At 35.5% G+C, this 21,599-nt stretch overlaps 3 protein-coding genes across 12 annotated transcripts; all 3 read left to right on the top strand.

The window, feature by feature from the left end:
- Positions 1-1,070: 1,070 nt before the first annotated feature.
- Positions 1,071-1,691, top strand: LOC131174085 (uncharacterized). Its single transcript, XM_058137143.1, has one exon. The coding sequence runs from the start codon at positions 1,071-1,073 to the stop codon at positions 1,689-1,691; it is 621 nt and encodes a 206-aa protein (XP_057993126.1).
- Positions 1,692-7,673: 5,982 nt separating this feature from the next.
- Positions 7,674-12,812, top strand: LOC110670292 (protein GRAVITROPIC IN THE LIGHT 1-like). Of its 7 annotated transcripts, none has more exons than XM_058136738.1 (4): positions 7,674-8,103; positions 8,530-8,658; positions 10,216-10,256; positions 10,792-12,812. In XM_058136738.1, the coding sequence occupies exons 3-4, from the start codon at positions 10,254-10,256 to the stop codon at positions 12,184-12,186; spliced, it is 1,398 nt and encodes a 465-aa protein (XP_057992721.1). In that variant the 5' UTR covers positions 7,674-8,103; positions 8,530-8,658; positions 10,216-10,253; the 3' UTR covers positions 12,187-12,812. The 7 variants fall into 7 exon arrangements, with proteins under 7 accessions (XP_057992721.1, XP_021687970.2, XP_057992723.1 ...); XM_058136740.1 differs by lacking the exon at positions 7,674-8,103 and adding an exon at positions 8,205-8,402; XM_058136739.1 differs by lacking the exon at positions 7,674-8,103 and adding an exon at positions 8,205-8,447.
- A 1,751-nt stretch (positions 12,813-14,563) lies between these two features.
- LOC110670294 (uncharacterized) lies at positions 14,564-21,496 on the top strand. Of its 4 annotated transcripts, none has more exons than XM_058136521.1 (7): positions 14,564-14,800; positions 15,135-15,206; positions 15,321-15,488; positions 18,753-18,950; positions 19,314-19,523; positions 19,818-19,906; positions 20,536-21,496. In XM_058136521.1, the coding sequence occupies exons 1-7, from the start codon at positions 14,713-14,715 to the stop codon at positions 21,181-21,183; spliced, it is 1,473 nt and encodes a 490-aa protein (XP_057992504.1). In that variant the 5' UTR covers positions 14,564-14,712; the 3' UTR covers positions 21,184-21,496. The 4 variants fall into 4 exon arrangements, with proteins under 4 accessions (XP_057992504.1, XP_057992503.1, XP_057992506.1 ...); XM_058136520.1 differs by having other exon boundaries at positions 20,533-21,496; XM_058136523.1 differs by having other exon boundaries at positions 14,565-14,800; positions 18,753-18,923.
- Positions 21,497-21,599: the final 103 nt, after the last annotated feature.

Below are 21,599 nucleotides of genomic sequence, written 5' to 3'. Positions count from 1 at the left end.
GATTGACTCCTTCATCGCTTTGCCTGAACATGTATAAGGATCTCCAAAGCGATTACCCGGCTTGATAGAGATCTCAAGGCTTTGATCCAAAGAACGGAGATTTGGTGTAGAATTCAATCAAAAGGAACAGAAATAAGAAGGTCAAGAAACAATTAGCCTAAGTTGAAGCAGACTTGCACAAGCCCACGTAAGCTCCAGTCTTTCACCCATTCAAATTTCTTTCACTGCCCAAACAACTCCTAACCCTTTCCTTCCTACACCTGAACCTGCTTATTCCCCTTTTGGACCTTTTCACTAGTCATATGAACCACCTCCAACTTATCACCCAGCTCCTTTGTTCAAACCTACTCCAACACCGCGGTATGAGCAAAGAGTCCATCTTCCTCGAAGAATCCCATCCTTCAAAAAGGAAGATTGATAAAGGGAAGGACAAAATGTATCTGATCCTCCTCCACAAAGATATGGTGTCCATACCCTCCGAGCGAACTGAAGAAGATTCTTCTCAAGACTCGTCGATGACAGCGAGGACGGACGAATGGATATCACAACACTGCTCATGGCTGATCCTCAGCCAACAGCCTCCCAAACAGGTCCTTCACCAACCACAGATTCTACCAGTGGCACTACAGGCCCTACAGGGCCTCCTCAAGACCCCCATGTTGAAATTCCTGATGATGAACCAATTCTAGACTTTGAGCTACCAGGCGCTCCACAGTGCCGAGCCCGGGCCAGCCCATGGTTCACCTTGGATGATGTTCCCCATCAAGATGGAGAGACCGTCTTGCAGAATTTAAAGCTTGGCTTGATGTCTAAATGCTCGGAAGGTGCGACTCCCATGCTATACTCGGAGAATTCATCTCTCGAGCAGTTGGCACACTACAAGACTGGTTTTCCTCCATTGGAGAATATCAAAAGCTCAATTTTGCCACTGACTCCTTTACAAGCAATCAACGCCTCTCTTTCTGAAGTTTCGAGATGCATCCTTATACAGCAAGCAGTTAAGACAAGAGTTCTTTGATATTCGCTGCTGATCTTTGAAAATATCAAACATTGAGAAACACTATCAGCGCATGACTCAACGTTATTATCTGCTAAATGGTTACAATGATGTCAACCTCCCAGATACCTATATTGCCTCCCTGCCAGAAGCATTGCAACCAGAACTCCATAGAAGTATTGCTGCTACCAGAAGAGCGATGAATGCTATCACCATAGGAGAAATCCATCAAATGACTCTGGCTTGTCTGGATAAAATGTGCGAACAACAGAAGCTGTTCAAAGATATCATTGACAACAGTAAAGCTTTGAAGAATGTATGCCAGAAGTCTCACCTTGCCATTAAATGCAAGGAGAAGAATTGTGAATGCAAGACAAAGAAGAAAGCACATTACAAGAAGCATCCTTCTGGATTCAAACCCCCTTTCAAGCAAAAGAAAGGAAGAAGGTCAGTCAGATACTTTCGAAAGAAAAGAACGGGTACAAAGAAGTCTGAAAGGTGTTATATCTGTGGCAATCAAGGTCATTATGCCAAGAACTGCCCAAGAAACCCTAATAAGGCAGTTAAGCTATTACAACACATACAGCAGGCTTCTCACATCTCCCTGGAACATGATGATGTTGAATCCTCGTTTCTCAACAGGATGAGCCCGATGAGGATACGCTTTGCCCTTGGAGTAGACACTGGATCGTAAGAAGATTACTCATTCACTTGAAGAATCCATTGATAATCAAGCCCATTACCCGCCTTACCCGCCCAACATATCCAATCCTCCCAATCCACCTATGGCCCAGACACTATTCCAATTCCTTTAGTCCCGATCCATATTCTTCCAAGTAAGTATGAACGGCCCATTAGTGTCATTGGCTTCCTGGATACCGGGGCTCACAAAAGCATGATGAACCCAGCCATCTTACCCTCAGAATACTGGGTCCCTCATGAAGAATACTTTAAGGCTGCAGATGGAAACGTTTTCAAAACTAGCCTTATCACTAAGCACCCAATTGGAATCCAGCTTCTTCCCCACTTGTATCCTTTGGACTAGGGTCATCGGTCTGATCTTCCCGACAAGGATCTATTGATAGGCTTTGACTTGTACCAACAAAGTAAGCATTTGAAGATCCTCCCACAGGATTGAAATATAAAAGGAGCTTTCACCATTTACTGGCCCCAAGGTTATATTCTTCTGGCCGATGCCTCACCGAGTTCCAAGAACACAAGGAGTCGCTCTTGCGGTCTGTCTTGATTCCCATGCACATTTTCATCATCACCACCCCTCGTGGCGTAATCCGGATTTCTTTGTCAATCTTCCGCTCAAGCTTAATGAAGATATCAATCCGACAAAGGCATCACACCCGGATGAACCCTCAGACTTGGCTCTAGCCCAAGAAGAGTGCAAACAGACTCCTCCAAAGAAGGTCTCATAGAACCCACTTCTTCTCAAAGGCCTGCCAGCCTTTTATGTTGAAAAAGATCTCGAGCGATTAAGAGGAAAGAAGCGGCTTGTCATTGACTACAAGCCCTCAACCACTTCCTTCAAGATGACAAATTCGTTACAAAGCTCGAGGCCTTGTTCACTCAATCGCACGAAGCCCATATCTTCTCAAAGTTTGATCTCAAAGCTGGTTTTGGCAATTGGGTATTAACCTCTCGATAGGCCCAAGATCGCATCGCATTCCTACGGCCCAATATCAATGGGATCCTTCCATTCGGCCTTAAGACGGCCCCATCGCTTTTCCAAAAGGCCATGACAAGGATATTTGAGCCCATACTACACAAAGGTTCTTATCTACATAGACGATATCCTTCTCTTCTCCAAAGATGTTACGGCCCATAGGACACTCCTCTCCACATTCCAACAACTGGTGGATTCCTATGGAATTATGCTATCAGAAAAGAAGAGCTCACTGGCCCAAACTGACATCGACTTCCTTGGAATGAAATTCAAGGATGGAAAATACCAACCGGGACCTCACATTGCAGAAGAATTACTGAAGTTTCCTGATAAGGACTTGACAGTAAAACAAATACAACAGTTCCTTGGTATTATCAATTACATCAGGAAGTTTATCCCGCATGTGGCCGCCCACACTTGCCAGCTGTCAAAGATGCTTAAAAAGGATCCCCCACCATGGAGGGAAGAACAGACATGTGCAGTCAAAAAATTAAAAGAAGTGGCCTTAAACCCGCCACCACTAAAGATTCCCAGCATTGGATGCCGCATCCTTCAGACTGATGCTAGTGACACCCACTGGGGTGCAGTCCTCATCGAAGAAATTCAAGGAGAAAAGCATATCTGCGGACATGCTAGTGGAGAGTTCCCAGAACCTCAAAAACATTATCATTCAGTCTATAAAGAGATATTGGCTGTCAAAAATGGGATCAAGAGATTCGAATTTCATCTGATTGGCCACCACTTCACTGTGGTCATGGACAGCTCATCCTTCCCAAAGGTTCTAGACTTCAAAAACAAGTCTCTTCCTGAACCACAATTACTGAGGCTTAAGGACTGGTTCGCCAAGTATAAATTCACAGTCCAGCATATCAAAGGGAAGCACAACTTGGTTCCTGACCTCCTATCCAGGCCAAGAATCCTTCACCTAATCCAAGCTTCCTCTTCACTCCCCTTGATCCTCATGGCATCATCCTCATCCTCTCCACAAACTCCAGCTCCAATGCACAATTTCCTGGTTCCTACTCCAGACAGTTTTCCCCCTGGATGTTCACCAAACCAGCCTATCTCAAAAATGGCTAAGTTCGCAAGGGATCATCTGTTCCACTACCTGAGTGCAAGAAACACCCTAAGGGGATTACTCCCCTCCTCTACTGTTTTTATCCCTGATAACCCTTTCCTCACCTGTTTCAGTATCCAACCTGGCAGAGAACTCATCCTAGAAGAACTATGGCTCCTCTGGTGCATGGTTACACTCTATTCCACAGGACTGGAATTCCCCCTCATGGCCTCAGACGTATGTTATGAACAATACTAACAGGACTCTCTGCATTTCTAGAATGGTTCAAGCCCATTTCAGATGGCGCTACACCAAGCGCATCATAGACACCCATGGAATAGAAGATGTGCCCATCGCTACTCACCAACATCGGGACCTTGTTCATTTTTCACAGTGCCTTTCTAGAAGGCCCGATGGACTCCTCCGACCTGCAATCTGAATACGAATGGAGGACCTACGAAGGATCAATTATTGACAAAGATGCCATGGGACCCTTGAGAAGACAACTAGCTGAGTACCTTTGTGAAATCAATAGTTATTTTTGTCTAGTGCCTCCCCATGTGAGTTGTACATCACTCGGCCCCATCCGCTCCTCAATGATGAGCCTTTTGACGGGACCCATCCCATGTGGCAAGATTCCCAGGATCCAATGGAAACAGAGTAACGAGATGCCTTTCAGAGTGCGGACCCACCATCTCCTGTTAACAAACAGTGGCCAAAGTACTTTTTGGGAATCGACTCTGATGACTCTGACTTTGACACCCTCAACTGGCCCACCACTCCATGATAAAAGCAAAAGTTTGTCAATAATGTAATAATGTGTGTTTGTCTTTATTTATGTTGCTTTGAGAGTGTCGGTAGCCAGTTTCTAGCCGGTTGCCTGTAATGTCAAGAGCCTCCTCGCCTATATAAGGAGTGGCTCTCTTCAGTTGTAATCAGACTTAGTTCCCTTTTAATAAGATCCTCTGAAGTTCTCTTCTATGGCTTTCTAAACTCTTCTCCTTCTCTCCGAAAACCTTTGAATGTGTATCATACTCTTATAATCAGAGATACGTATGCTCTACACTTGCCTCTTTAAGAGGATCCTGTGTATCAGAAATATCTTTGTTTTGACATTTAGGTGCGACGGTCCCGTTATCACATGTGTAATGAACAAAAGGGCACAGCCAGAGAGTACCTATGGAGAGGGAAGAGGCATAGCATGAGTTCATTATATGTGTGGTAAGGGCTCCCGGCTTATCTTGGTATCAGAATAATATTACATCAATTAAATAATTAAAATATTACAAATTTATTAGATAAAATAACATTTCAAAAATAAATAGGCCTAGAAAAATCAAGATGGCAAATTCTTGGGCTCTTAGCTGATGTGAAAGGTTATTGATATACGTGTAGCATTTTCGTTAACCGCAACCACACATCTTTAAGGTGAGTTGGTTTCGTTGATTAATGCATGCTTCAACCGATTATGCAACGTGAAAAGTGGAACACAACTCAAGTGATATAACTATGTGTATTTATTGCAAATACATCACCTCACCTAATTATATAAAATTTATTTTTTATTTTATAAAAATTATTTATTTTGTAAAAAAATAGCTTCTATATAAAATTATGAGTCTTACATTTTCTAAATATAAAAAAAAATTAAAAATTTATACATAAAAAAATATTATTTTTAATATTCGTAGTGTATTATATTAATTAGTTGAGATCATACTATTTTTGTGTTTACATAAATATTTTATAATCTTTACATTTTTTTAAATGAAAATTTATTAAATATATTTAGTTAAATATTTGTAAACTAATAAAATTCTAGTTAAAATATAAATAATTTTTGTATTATTAAATATTAAACTAATAAATAATTTTTAAAAAAAAGCACTATGATATTGAATTATTTCTCAGATTAAAATTGCTTTAATATATAAATTATTAATTTCGATTTTAAATTTAAATCAGACTTTGACTGGACGTAGTTGTTAGCAATCGGTCAAAATGAGGTAGGTGAGATAAGACTGCAAAGAAAAACAAAAGCGTAAAAACTTATTTAAGATTACAAAAAAAATTAATATTATAAATTTTATTTTTTAAATATTAAAAAAATAACTTTTGAATATATATCGTACTCTTATAATCAGAGATACGCATGCTCTATATTTATCTCTCTGAGAGAATTTTGTGTATCAAAAATATCTGATGGACCTGTCCTCAATTTCATGTGTGTCTATGATACGCTTCAGACTGTAGTGCCATGCTGAAATAGGCTTGAATCATTTCAAACCTAATTCTACACCTACCAGATATGAACGAAAGAGTCCTCCAAGATGCTCACCCAACCAACCCATCATAAAAATGGCTAAATTTATAAGAGATCATCTGTTGTAATTAATATTAAAAAATAATTTTTATATAAAATAGATAATAAATACTGAAGGTTTTAATTGGTAGATAAGTTCAAATTAAACTAGTTATTATAAATGCATTTTTTTTTATAAATAATTTGAAAAATAAAAACAATGCTATGATAAGTTATGGATTAGTTAATATTTATGATTGGGTGAAAATAGTTTTATTTTTTTTTAATTATGTTTTAAAATTCTTCAATAAAAAGGGAGTTGTAATCAATTTCTGCATATTTCTCTATCAAATTGCATTGGTTACATGTTTGGATTTACACAACAAGGGAGAATTCATCTATTGTTTCTAATTTTATCTAATAATTTTTTATTAAATTCATATGAAAATGTTTATAAAATGCTATGAGAAATGCTAATAATAGTTTTTTTTTTATACACTTTCTTTTGAATATTTTCATTATTGATTTAGATTTTATTTTTTGAAGTTAGAAATTTATTTTACAGATTGAATAAATTTTGAAATTAACACTTTATTCTTTATTTTTAAAATTAAATTATATGGAAATTAATAAAACAAAACTATTTGATAAATGAAATTTCTTTTAATGGAAAATTTTAAATTTGCTAAATTTATTAAGACCATATTTGATAATATTAGTCATCTTAGTAGTTGTTTAAGTAGCTGTCAATTATTTTGCTAATTGTTAATAGTTAATTATTTATATAGTGATTTAAAGTAAAAATATTTAATAAAAATAACTATTAAATATAAAAATAGTTGTATCATTTTATTGTTGATCATATTTAAAACGCTCTCTCAACTTCTAAAAGTTAAGATTATGAGAAATAATTTTTCATGAACTATTTACTCAACTTATAAATATTATTATAAATATTATATATTAAATAATACAAATAAAAAGGTCTTATTTTAATTACGATTAAAATACTAAATATTATCTTAAAAGTAGTTATCGAACAAAATCAAAGAAACTTAAATTAATATAATCAATTAAATAAATTTAAATTAATAAATATATTTTAAGTTGTATAAAGATAATATATATACCCATAATAAATGAAGTATAAAATAGAGTGTAAGAAAATATTATTAGAATTTTCTAAAATGTTATTAAATTAAATGAAAAATAAAAGAGAGATAATAAATTTAGTAATTACAAAAGGAAATTAATTCAATTAAATTAAAAGTATTTTTTTTTTCCAATATAAGAGTCTAAAGAAAAATTGTTGCTGTTACGGTGTCGTCCCACCGGAAAAAAGGCCAAGATTGCAATTGCCGAGCGCATCGACACTGCAACTGTCAACATCATCGGCAAATTTCGTGGGCTCCACAAATGTCTGACAGTTTGCCACGTGTCCGAAAACAACAAAATATAAATAGCGCGTACGTTTCCCTTAAATTGCAAGCGTTCACACACAAGACTCTTGATAAAGCCAAACACGAACCTTTCGTTTTTCCCCATGTTCACCAACGAACCTACGTAAGGTCTATTGCATGTCAGATCTTTCGTATGAAATCTCAAAAATACTCCTACCATCTTTCCAAACTGGAAGCACTACCATGTCTAAACGGCTAGGTAATTTCTACAAAAATGAAGGGTAAGATCGTAACCAAGAATAAAATACCAAACACAGGCCCAACCCAAATCTTCTTTTAATCCCCAATGGGCGGACAGTTTCCTAGTCTCTGTCCTGTTTGGTCTTTTCATATCACTACTCCACCTTCGAGCTTGGATTTTTTTTATTTTTCTCTCTTGGAGAGTTGGACCTCTAGCGAGAGCTTTTTATTTATTTATTTATTTATTTTTATTTTGTCTCTCTCTCTGAAATGGCAATGGCGATTTGATCTCTGCTTCAAGAAAAGCAGTTTCTTGATTAGAGTAATTTTGGAAAAAATCAGCGAAGAAGTTGTAGAGAAGAGCTGTGTCAGTTTTTTTTTTTTTTTGTCAAACTGTTAGAATTTTTGGTGAAGCTTCATCTCTTTCGTAAGGTAAGTTAGAGCTGTAACTGGTGACTTCTCAACAAACTTTCTTCCTTTTGATTTTTTTGTTTTTCTTTCTTTGGTTGGCTTTTCTCTGTTTTTTTTTTTTGAATTCAATATATTTTTTTTTCCTTCTTGGATATGGAGAATGGCTTATATATTCGGTTATGGCTGTACTGTATGTATATACCTAGCTAGCCTCGCTCTCTTCTTCTCCCCGTCTCTATATATCCACATATACCTTCTCCTGAAGCAGAGTTTTGAATGTTATGATCGTCGTTTTGGGCTTCTTCGTTCATCGTTTTGGAGTTTCGTTCTGTAAACTCTTGTTTTCTCTTCTAAAAAAAAGTTTGGTAGGCCTTGGAGATTATTTTTCTTAATGTAGTGGTTTTTATTTGTTTGATTGATGATTGATGCGTTGTGGTTTAATTGCAGGGGTTTTGGTCTTCGGCCTTTGTTTGTAGAGGGGTCAATAGCGGGGTCGGCCGTCGGTGTCGGTCTCTGTACCTTGAGATTTACGTTTATATGAAGAGAAATTGACGAAATCTCTCTGCATAATCAAAGGTACGGTAATCGAATGGCAAATAATGCTGGTATTTTATTATAATTATAGCTATTAGATAGTAAAAGCTTAGCTTGAAAACGAAAAAATGAGTAAAAGACGCACTGTTTCTCGTGGTATATTTGTGTTTTTACTACGTTAATGCATATCGGCATATAAATTGTTTTACCAAATTACCAATTTTGGCCCGTGTACGTGTGAACTACTGCACCTTACTAGGTAGGCACGTGCCTCACACGTTTTCGCATTGAAATGTGAGCCGTGCCTGCTATTTTTTTATACGGCCTGTTTAGAATTAAGTCTCAAATTAAAAAATATTGAAATTAATAAATTAAATTTGACATATTTTAATTATATAAATTTGAAAATTAATTAAATAACTTTTTAAATTTTTTTTTCAATAACACTAGTGATGGAGTGTTAGTACGAGTGGTGTATGTTTCATAAAACAAGAGATTAATATCAAATTTAAAACAAAAAGATTGATTGAGTGTACGGAGGTGGATGATTGCTTTTATAATTTTTTAGTTAAGGATTTAATTGGAAGACTGTAAAACGATGGAGTTTTACGTATACAAGATTGATGATTAGATTAATGATTTGGACTTGATGCAAACCCATTTTTGCATTTGTAAAACTATGTAGATTCGGCCTACTAAGTTGGCTATTTGAAATCCATTAGTGTTTAGCTCTTCAATTCCCCTGGAGCCTTCGTTGAAACTAATCTTTTTTTTTCCAAAGTGAGCTTAAATTTCTGGTAGCATGTGATTGTGCTTTGAAGCTATCTTATACAGATGATGATCATTGGATTACAAGCATTCAGAAGTTAAAGTGCTTGTATAAGAAGGTAGGATATAAATGAACTTGGATTTGATGCCATCACCGTTAGCCAATCTTATTTTTTTGTCCATTGCATTGCCAACTTCAAAAATAAATTAATTTTGTCAGTATGTAGACTACTTCCTCTGGAAATCAAGTGCTCAATGGTCGTCCACCATGGTCCCATGTATAATACGTATATGGCAACAATTAACATGCTCATATCAAGAATTGTTTGTGTTCAACATGAAAAAAATTGGAATATACGCATTTTATTTTCCTGTTCTTATGAAAATATCCAACTTTTACTTTTTTTTTTTTTTTTTTTTTTTAAAGTGAAGCTGAAAGCACAAAAATATACCAATTTTAGTGTTCAATTTTCTTCTTTTTCTACAGAAATTGTGTGGCACAGTTTCTTGATGCTATTATAGCAGAACTTCAAATGAGGGGCGAAAAATGTTATTCATGCTCATTAGTTCTCTTGCTGTGCGGCTTATCCACTCTCTGGTTTTCTATTTTGTTTGGAAGTTGAATAGGACTTTTGATTTCACATGAAGACATGATTGTGCCATAAATAAAATGCAATATAGAATAATAGCTTTCTTTTGCTATTATAGGAGATGATTTCAAGATTGGATTAAAAATAATTGATTGCATGTTTCTCCTTGCGGTTTGTGCTATTTACTTATAATATTATTGCAAGAAAGTTTCTATCTGGACACTGCCGAATTGTATTGTAGGCATATTTTGACTCCAGCAGAAAGAACTGGAACAAAAGATGGTAGGCAGAACCAGACGAGTTGTCAACTCCTACGCATACGCTTACTTTCCCTTTGTTTCTTTCTTTATAGAATTTCTGTTCTCATTGCAACCGAGGAATCTACTGTTCTTTTGATAGGCATATGGGAATTTTAAATTCATCTTTTAAGTGTGCTGTCTTTTAATCATCTTCCTTTGGCTTCTTCTTCTTTGTAGTTATTTTGTTTCCTCTCTTCTCTCCTCTCCTCTCATTCCTGACCCTTTTGCTTTACCCTTCGTTAAAGTTTTATCTTTTACTCTTTTGAAAAGAAGTAAATCAGAAACTCTTTAAAGGTAAACGAACAAACAAAAGGAAATTCTTACCTCCATTAATGGTCTCGATATAAGTGTTAAAGTATTTTGCTTTTCTCTTTTCTCCATCAATGCTCTCATCATCACTGCTATCATCTTGAATCTTTATTGTCGCAACTTTTTTTCATCTTTTAATTTAAAATCACTTAAAATCTTCATTAAGTTTTGCTTTTATCATCTCCATCATTTGGTGTATCCATCTGCAGATGGATTCTGTGAAACTATCTTCCATGACACCAAAAAAGAGTAGATTGGCACGCACAGTTGCGAAAGTTCTTCATCTTCGAGCTGCAACTGGGATTGCTCCAGTTGATGGTGTGCAAAAAGTCGAGTCCCAGGAAAAGGTCAAGGATGATAAGAAGATAGGCAATAAGAGCACAGTCAGTCTGCGCCAATCCTTCAAAATCAGCAGTGATGAGGAACACCAAAGGAGTTTGGCTATGGAAGCTCTTCTTGCAAAACTGTTTGCCAGCATTTCCTCTGTTAAAGCAGCATATGCTCAGTTACAGTGTGCTCAGTCTCCTTATGACGTTGATGGGATCCAAGCAGCTGATAAATTGGTGGTTTCCGAGTTGAAGAATTTAGCTGAGTTGAAGCAGTGTTATATTAAAAAACAGTTCGATGATTTGTCAGAGACTGCTATGCTGTTGGCCGAAGTTCAGGAGCAGAAGTGTGTTTCAAAGACCTATGAAATTATGGGGAAGAAATTGGAGTCTCAGTTGAGGCTCAAGGATTCTGAGATCATATATCTTAAAGAAAAATTGGAGGAATCCAATAGACAGAACCAGCTACTTGAGAAGAGATTAAATCAGAGTGGACAGCTGTCTATGCCTGACAATCTTCACCGATCAGGTCTGAGTCCTAGTCATTTCCTAGCAGTTGTTAGGTTTACAGTGAAGTCTATCCGAAGCTTTGTCAAGTTGATGATTGATCAGATGAAAGCTACCGATTGGAATCTTGAAGCTGCAGCCAATTCGATTGTACCGGACGTGGTCTACTGGAGAGCTGATGATAAATGCTTCGCGTTTGAATGCTTTGTTTGCCGGAAAATGTTTGATGGTTTCAATTTGCCAAACTTCTCCCTTCCAAGCGATTCTTTACCAGAGAGAAAGAATAAGCAACGTCACTTTTTCAGGAGATTTACAGAACTAAAATCTGTGAAAGCTAAGGATTATCTTGCAGAGTATCCCAAGTCGACATTCGCAAAATTTTGCCGGGCCAAGTACTTGCAACTTGTTCATCCCCAGATGGAAACATCATTCTTTGGCAATTTGAGCCAAAGAAACATCGTGAATTCCAGTGAATTCCCTGACACCAACTTCTTCACTTCATTTGCTGAAATGGCAAGGCGGGTGTGGCTACTACATTGCTTGGCCTTTTCCTTCGAGCCAGAGGCCTCAATCTTTCAAGTACGCAGGGGATGCCGTTTTTCTGAAGTTTACATGGAATGTGTATCAGAGGATGCACTGCTTTCGTCCGAAAATGCACTAGAGGCTGACCCACCAGTTGCATTCACTGTAATTCCAGGCTTTAGGATTGGTAAAACTATTATACAGTGCCAGGTCTACCTCTCTCTAATGCAAAGCAGGATAAATCGGTGATCTTCAATTCATGGATAACGGAGGACGAAGAATAATGAATCAAACCGGAGGCCATAGTCATGATTCTTCACGAGTAAAAGTCAGTTGAGGCTAGGGAGTAGCCTGATAGCTTTGTGTTCCTTGTGGGGGCTCATTGATGCTTAGTTTCCATCCGACGATTAGGAGATCATCTCACAGCATCAAAGCGGGAACAGGAGGCCATGGTCATGATTTTTCATCTTTTGTTTTTTTAGTAATAGTTAGATGATGAAGAAGTGTGGCTTGGCTAGTTGCCTTGTTTTGTTTTTTAGCGGCCAATTTGAAGTGGAAAAGCGCGTAGAATGGACCGTTGTGGTAGGATGACGGGGGCAACATTTGATTTTATTATTTGAATTATGAAAGACATCAGACATGCTCGCAATTTTGTTAATATTAGGCAAATGACAGAGGGATTTGTTTAGTAAGTTTGCCTCGTTTCCCTATATTATGAAGTTTTTTTTTTAGTTTTTTTATGTAAATAAAGAAATATATGGTGGGGGACTTTTTTATTATAGATATGTGTTCGCAGTATCCAACTTGGTGCTCTCCCTGTCATTCTGTCTCTTTCATTTGTTATATAAATTACTTTAATTTTTCTTGTTTTGGAAGTTGAGATATGTCCGAGCTATACAACGTAAAGCCGAAGATAACAAAAACGTTAATTGAAGTGAGTATGCTTTTGAAAGAACTTTTATTTTTAATCGTTTGGACATGTGTATATGTTTTAAATTTATGATGAATCATTAGACGTTGTGCCAGTTTGGGTCCCCAAACAACATGATGGTGATGATGCCTACTTTATTTCAATTTGCTCCGTCACAGACTAACATTTGACCACAAGACAGATGAACACTTTCCGTTTAAGGATCGTGTCGCGGAGAAATTTTTTAAGTAGGCTTTAAATCTATCAACTTACCTATAAGACTAGTCCTATTAGAAAGACAATTTGTAATCAATCTATCCCTAAATTAACTTTTCAAGCCTCTTAAGTGAGCAAAAGGCCCAACAAAAATTAAAATGGGCACAAAATAAATCGCCATAGAAGATCAACCCTCAATTTCTGGGTGAGAAAGTATCGCAAGCCCAAGGCGCTGAAATATGACTCTGCTCTGCTGTAGAGAAATCTTACGCTCTCAAGATTGGGTCGCCCAAATCACCAGCTTTGATTAATCGAATATCTAATTTTGCCCCATACATTGCCATTCTTATGCATCACCTCCTAATAAATGGAAAAAAAAAAATCTAGTTGATGAGGGTGGGTGGGGTCTTGCAGAAAGAAATGGATTGTACGAAGTGGACGGTTGTGGTAATATTAATACTAGGGAACAGTTGTGGACAATCCATTCAATAAATTTGTTGTGGTCCTTTCTATTTCTCCAACACAATCTGCCTACTACCTCTATTTCTTGCATTTATTTCTTGGTTAGAACTATTTATAAATAGATCATAAAATCAAAATTCGGTTTTTTTTAAAAAAAATATTTGATTTTACCATTTCTATTTCTAATATGTTGGGGCTGGGTTGAGAAGGTCCACTTGCTATATTCTGGGCCTTACGGATCTACCTAATTTATGAAAGCTATGGCCTCTATGCGAGACTATTGTTTATGTTCCACCTTCTCTTTGCATTTTATTATTATTGAGAAATATATTAATTTAAAAATAATTAAATTTTATGTTTAATTAAATTGTAAGTTTAAGAACAAATAATTTGAAATAATTTTGAGTGAGTTGAATCTGATAATTTCATTTGAGTCACCCTCATGAGAATGCATAGTAATTTCTCATGTATAAATAAACAAGCCTCTTGATTTTTGCCGATTCTTTCAAATTCTACTTTAGTCTTTTGAAAAACGATCCCACTTTTATTGTCAGAAAAAGGAAAAAAAAAAAAAAAAGCAATGTCCAGATCGGACTACCGAGTTAAATTAGAAGCCGGTCCTTACCATGGTCCGATTAGTATTCATATTTCACATCGCCTAGGTTTGAAAATTTTCAAAAAAAATATTAACGTTACGAGCATGAATATCATTATAATTAAATAAGAAATAAATCTTCGTAAAAAAGTGCTTTTAAGAAAAAATAATTTTTTTAAATAAGAAAAAAATTAATTTTAGTGCATGTGAATTAATTTTAAAATATTTAAACAAAAATTTCGTGCAAATATAACGATTTTAACACTGTGATGGGATTCTCGGTTTCTTCAATTTACTGCAATGGGTAATGATTGAACCGGGGTTGAGTGGGTTAACATGGGAACCTGAGGCCTCCTCGAGACCGGTTTAATTCCAGATCCGGTTTTAAAAAGAGGTGCATGTGATTGGAGAGAGAGAGAGAGGGAGAAAAGCTGCTTTGCCCCTTCTCTTGCTTCCAGGCCACTAACTCGCTGTACTAGCAGAACGCACGGCTTCTAACAAACCGGTTCATGCTCTCTTGAAATTCTAACCCTTTATAACTATCAGCTGATCTTTCTCTCTCTTCTTCAGTTTAGCCTGTTTCGGAAGAGCTATGAGAAGATCCCATTTCTGTTTTGCTTCTGTAATAGCACTTTTGGTTGCTTATACTTTTCAATTTCAAGTTCAAGCTGCTCCTGCAGGTCTCTCTCTCTCTCTCTCTCTCTGCTTCTGCTTTTATTTATTCTTTTGATCTGTTTAGTAAATGGTATGCTTATTTACTTTAATTCACTCTTTTTTGCTTTAATAGATTGTAATTTGTAGGAGTCTTTTGCATTGTTTACACTGCCACTTGCTGTTTTCTCATGGTGCTAAATTCCCTAAGCCAAACCAACCCATCTCTTCTTTGGTCTCTTGAGTAGTTGTAAAATTATGTTCAAATCTTTGTTATGATCTGGTTGATTAATGGGCATGCCTTTTTTCCACTCTCTCTCACCTATAGTTACATTTTTTGGTTTTTAAATTTTGGGTACTCAGGGCTATTAATTAAGCGCTTGTCTTCTATTCTTAAATGGACTGCTAGATCATCCTCCAAAACACCCCAGTCAGGTAATTTGACTAGTAATACCTGTCATTTTGCCCCCTTTCTATATAAAAAGAAATTTAGTTAGTTAATGATCAGTCTCTTTCATATTTTACCATGGAGTTTTTGTCTTTAAGCAGATGGAAATGTTCTTCAATTTGAAGAAGGGTACTTAGTGGAGACTATTGTGGAAGGAAATGAAATTGGAGTTGTTCCTTACAAAATCCGTGTCTCTGAGGATGGTGAACTATATGCTGTTGATGAAGTTAATAGCAACATTGTCAAAATTACTCCACCATTGTCCCAATGTACGTTTGCTTTGCTCATTTCCATTTCTTTCATTTCTTTCTTTCTTTCCATTTTTACTGATTTTATGTTGTGTTTGAATGGTAAGAAAATGCTGCAAAACTCTTCAACATAATTGTTATGTGGGATAGAGGGTCATAGTAAGGCGAAATATCATCCACTAGAATTATATAAAATGCACTAGGTAATGCCTAGTAAAGATGTAAAGATGGTGGAGTTACAATGGTCTCACTTAAGCACCACCTCCTTAGACAGCATTTCCTAGACATGCACTTCATACAATCCTAATAAAATCAAACCACTGGTAAGTACCATTTTCCCATAACACTAACACGGTACTAAGGATTTATACCACGAAGGCATAGATAGTTAGGAGTCACCATCCGGGTAATAACCATGCTATATTCAGTGTTTCTTTCGAAGGTTATAGATGGCAATTTACTCCTTGCAGAGTTTTCACAATCGTTATTACCATAGCCCAATGTCTAGGTTCGGGATAGTGGGTACGTAAGGTAAGGTGTTAGGCACCCCTTACGCCTGGTCTAACCTCGTTAATTCGAGTGTCAGTCCTCTACTAATGTTTCTAGAAGTCTTGTTTATTATTCCTTTATTAAACTTTATCTTAAAAATGTAATTCTAATCCTACTACACGCAAGTAATTCACAAAAGAGTTGTTGTTTATAAATAATTTTCATTCACAAGTAATTCCTATCTATGGGGTTGCTAATTATTTAAATGATATTTACCAGATGACTAAAATTAATTTATTATTGAGAATTTAATTTACAAACAAATTCAATTTTAAATAACTCTAAGTTTCTATTTAAACTAATTAATTAATTTTTCTCCAAGTTATCCTAAGGATAATTAAACTAAATTAATTATGTACATATGTAATTTATTCTAATATCACATAAGGCCCAAATAATCACAACCTAAAAAAGATTTCTAATATGTAAACTTATTTTATAATTACCAAGTATTAAATTAAATTTATTTTACATGTCAATGTTAGTTTAATTTACAAACAAGATTAATTTTAATTTATCAAGTATTTATTTAAATTAATTACATACAAAAGTTAGTTAAATTAAAAAAAAAGTTTATTTTAATTTACCAGATAAAAATCCTATTATTACTATATTTTCATGTCAATAATTATTTTAAGAATTTAGGATTACTTACTTGTTAGTAATTGCAGTTGCCATTGGGGCAAGTTACTCTTAAAAAAGGGCATTTTCTTCTAATATGACCATGATATCTCTGTTTTCTAGTATGACAATGATATCCGTGACTTACTTCCATTTAGCTCAATGTAAGTTCCACGCAAATGCCCTCTTTGGTACTTACCTTAGAGCTACTTATCAATTTTGTTTGTAGTAAAAAATAAAGAAACTAAAGAAAATAAAGAAAATAAGAAAATACTAATAACAATCCACATTGGATTTTAACTCTAGTCTCCTAAAGGGGTTAAAATTCTTAATTAGTTACAATTACCTAATGGTCTCAGTATTCTAACATGATCCAAATACTTCATAACACCTCTTGAATTAAAAGAATACAGAAAAATAGATCAAATATCAATTGAAACCCAAGAAAATACAAGAATATGTATAAACATACAATTTCTTAATTCTGGCAGAATAAGAGTAGCAAGAAATCCGATTTTTGAAAAATAGTTAGATATGCCTAAAAATCATAAAAAAATTAGAGAAGATAGCCAACACATCATACAAAATCATAAAATTTGTAAACTAAACAAAACCCTAGCCAAATAGTCTACATAAATCATAACTTTTTCTAGTGACAGAATCGCACTACTTTTTTGTAAAATTCATAACTCATCAAACACAATAGATGTGAATGCGAAACCAATTGGAAAAGATTCATAAGATTCTGAAATTAATTTTAGACTCCAGATTTACACTAAAATATTAATAAACAAGGGAGATATGAGATTCAAAATTCGGGTATACTGCAAATCGGCTTTTGCAGGAATCCTAATTTCAAATAGTCATAACTTATAAAATACAAAAGCTTTTTCAGTAATTTTTGAGCTTAAAATTAATAAAATTTCATCTAAAATATGATATAATTTTTTTAAAATTTTTACAGATACATAAGATAATAGAAAGTAATAAAAACTTAGGAGATAGAAAACTGAATATGTGCAGAGTTGTGTATCCCTTCAAATTAAACATGATTACATGATTCATATGAACATGCAAGATAAATTAAAGGACAAAGAACATAGAATTAAATATTACATTGCATAAATCTTGAAAAGAAAATAACAAAAACTAACCTTTAAGAAATCTTGCAAGAATATCTTCTTGAATAAAAGAAAAGAAACAAGAAAGAACTAAAAGAGTTTTTGAATATCTCTCTAAATCTCCTATAGTTCTAAAATATTTCTAAAAAACTCTAAATTTTCTGAATCTTTTCCCTTTTTTTCCCTTTTCCTTTTTTTTTTCTCTTTTTCTTTTTTTTTTCCTCATTTTTTTTTCCTTCCTCTTTTTTTTTTATTTTTTTTAAGTAAGGTATTTATAGGGTTTTGGGAGAGAGATGTGTGATAGGGTTTGAAGTCCTAAGGTGATAAGGTTTAGATAACTTAAACAACTGGGGTTGTAGAATTTGGGTGAAATTGGGATATGGGTGTGGTGTTTCAACCGATAGGAAGAGAGGGAAAGGGGGGCCGCACCAATAGGGAGTGAGGAACAGGTGTGGTGGGGTTTGGAGTTATAGTGTGATAAAGTTCAGATACTTAGACAACTGGGGGTTGAGTAATTTGGGTGAGACTGAGATATGGGTGATATGTGCCCCTAACACCATTGGATTTCCTTATTAGCAGAAAGAGACAATTTTTTTTTTTTTTCCCCTTCTTCTCCTCGTACTTCATTAGCCAGTTTACATTCAAGTCTAGCAGCCAGTATGGTGTTCCTTTTTTCTTATGAGAGGAAAACATAAGAATCTTATCAATAAAGTGCCATACTGCATCTACAACTAAATAGATCCCCCTGGATGATAATATGAATTTTGCTTCGAGAGCTATTAATAATGCCTGTTATTCATAGCCCCAAAAACATGGAATTCTGGCCATGTTTGGTGCTCTTTTTTGCTTGATGAGGAAAGGGGGGTTCTAAAATTTATTAACTAAATTGAACAATTAGGAATATGGGATTTAATTTTTTATTTTATTTTATTTATTTATTATTTTTTTTTTTTGGGGAGGTCATACATTGTGGTCTTATTTTTTGTTATTGCAGACAGTAGGGCAAGATTGGTGGCTGGTTCATTTCAAGGTTATACAGGGCATGTGGATGGAAAACCAAATGAAGCCCGTTTCAATCATCCCAGAGGTGTAACCATGGATGATAAAGGGAATGTGTATGTGGCTGATACCTTGAATCTTGCCATCAGAAAGATTGGAGATACTGGTATGCACAGTTTGTCTCAGACGCTAGGTTGTGAACATTTATTTTACTTAGCAACTTTTTTTTTTTCCAATTGAACTACAAATCAAAAGTGTATCTACATAAAGACATGCAAACAATTTTTGAGAATCTATATTATCTTCTTATGATGTCAGCATGTGCCATCTGTGAGAATGGAGATGCTGGTATGCACAATTTGTCTCCGACAGTAGTGAACATCTATTTTGTTTGGCAATTGAACTACAAATCAAAAGTGTATCTCCTTAAACACATGTAAACAATTTTTGAGAATTTATATCTACTTATGATGTCAGCACCATTGGAACTTCTTCAAAGTTAAAATCTCGATTGTATATATGAAATAAAGATGTTGAATATGGAATTCGTTTGCAGGTGTGACAACCATTGCTGGTGGGAAATCAAATATTGCTGGCTACAGGGATGGACCTAGTGAGGATGCAAAGTTCTCAACTGATTTTGATGTGGTATATGTTCACTCCACATGTTCTCTGTTAGTTGTTGATAGAGGAAATGCTGCTCTTCGACAAATCTCACTCAACCAAGAAGATTGTGATTATCAGTCCAGTTCAATTACTGCTACAGGTTTGGTCCCATAAAATTTAATTAAATATGAATTTTTTGACGAATTACTTACACCATATTAAGAATTCAGATCCATATGATCTCTTTCATGAACTTAGACCATCTTTATTGCATATAATTTCCATAGAGACTGTGCTCCATTATGGAGGACATGCCTATAAGTGAGATATTGCAGGAAATAGGTATGTTGGCTTTTATTCAGAAGCAATGAAGAGAATACCGTCATCACGTAGGTTTTGAATTCCCTTTGGGATTGTCTATTGCTTACTTAGTACTTAACGGGTCTTTTGGCAGATTTCCTTATGGTTGTTGGGGTCGTCTTGGCTGGATATGTTACATGTATGCTTCAACAAGGATTTGGGCCTTCTTTCTTCTCAAGAATGGTATAATTTTTGCTTTGGAATTTTATCTATAATATTTATGATCTCTAATAGATATGGAAAGTGAAAAATTTAAATCCTTACCGTCCAATGCCTTTAGTAGCCTATCAAAGTATAATGTATTTTTCTCTCTTCTAATAGCCAAATGTGTGAAGTTGTGATTTAACACTAGGCTAGCAGAAAGGTAATATTTTCAAGCAAAACTTGCTTTTAAAAGCTCAAATTAACTTTAAAATCCAAATATGCAGTTTGACGATGGTGTTTTTTTCTTTTGTCCTTTTTTTTTTTATATAAATTACTACCGGCTCTGACCCTTTCTTATGCTGGGATGAGATTTGTCATCAATCAGGCTTCAATGCTTTTTTTGTAGTTTTATTACTCTTAGAAGTTGATCTGGGAAGGTTGCATTTATTTTTCTGCCTCAATGAATATATGAATTCTCATTCACTTTAGGCTCCAGGCGGATAGACATGGATTTTAAATGAGAGTATTTGAAGTTGACATTGTCTTAAAATTTTATGCCTTTTCATTTGAAACACAAATTCAAATCCACATTCTTACTTACCTATCCAAATGCAGTAGATAATCTTTCATGTATTTGTATTAATCTGATGCCTGTATTAATGCAGCAGCAATATTCAGAGGGTGAATTTATGGAGTACCCAAGTATGGAGAAACCGACTCCTATCACAGAGAGCATGAAAGAGGATCCTAAGTGGCCCTCTTTTGGACAGCTTATTATTGATCTTTCGAAGCTCGCACTTGAGGCATTGGCTAGCATGTTCCTCTTCTTAATCCCTTCATGGTTCAGATCAAGTGGATCCAAAGGCCTCACACCATTGAAAGATTCCCTAAGGATGCCTGAGGATGAAGTTGAACCCCCAACAGTGCAGAGGCAGAGTATTCCTGTTCCTTTGTCTGAAACCCGGCAGGTCCATACTCCTGATACTAGTGATAAATATTCAGAAATGAAGCCACCAAAGATCAAGTCATCCAGTTTCAAGGATCCTTCTTTATCAAGCAAGCACCGTTCCTCAAAACGACAAGAATATGCAGAATTCTATGTATCAGGTGAGGTGCCTCCTTCTGGCAGGCCCAAGAGCCACAAAGAGAGAACAAGGCATCGACAACGTGATAAGAGTGGAGAGGTGATTTTTGGAGCAGCCGGGACAGAGCCAACAAAACCTGTTGAAATGAAGCCTGTGAATTATGATAATCCAAAATTTGACCATTACAATATGAGAAGCAAGTATGGATCTGACAATTCCTACCCATTTTGATCAACTGGAACTCATTTTGGTCTCACATTCAGTTGACATTTAATTCAAATCAAAACCTTAAGCAAGGATTTGTCTGTTGGATATAGGGATTGAGGCAGCTCAGGATAATTATTGATCTACCTGCTGCCCCATATGAGGAACATTCAGTCGCTGTTGTTACTTTCCAGAAGGAAACTGATAATAATCTATCATCTTGTTAGGAGCATTGCGGTGAAGAAATTCATCGTGCATGAGGACGAGCTTCTTGTTTGAGACTCGTGTCTTTGTCTTCTTACGGCCAGATAACAAATTTACTAGTAGTAGATTCATGCCATGCTCATGTCTTCTGTTTGCATAAGCAATCAAGTGTTTTTTTTATGAGATTGCAATGACAAGGTGAATTGTTATAATTACTTATTAAATGGGTAAAGCTTTAT

Source organism: Hevea brasiliensis, chromosome 15 (genome assembly GCF_030052815.1).
Source record: "Hevea brasiliensis isolate MT/VB/25A 57/8 chromosome 15, ASM3005281v1, whole genome shotgun sequence".
NCBI classification, from domain to species: Eukaryota; Viridiplantae; Streptophyta; class Magnoliopsida; order Malpighiales; family Euphorbiaceae; genus Hevea; species Hevea brasiliensis.
Note: the sequence above shows the minus strand (reverse complement) of the source record. Positions and strands in the feature narration are given on the sequence as shown.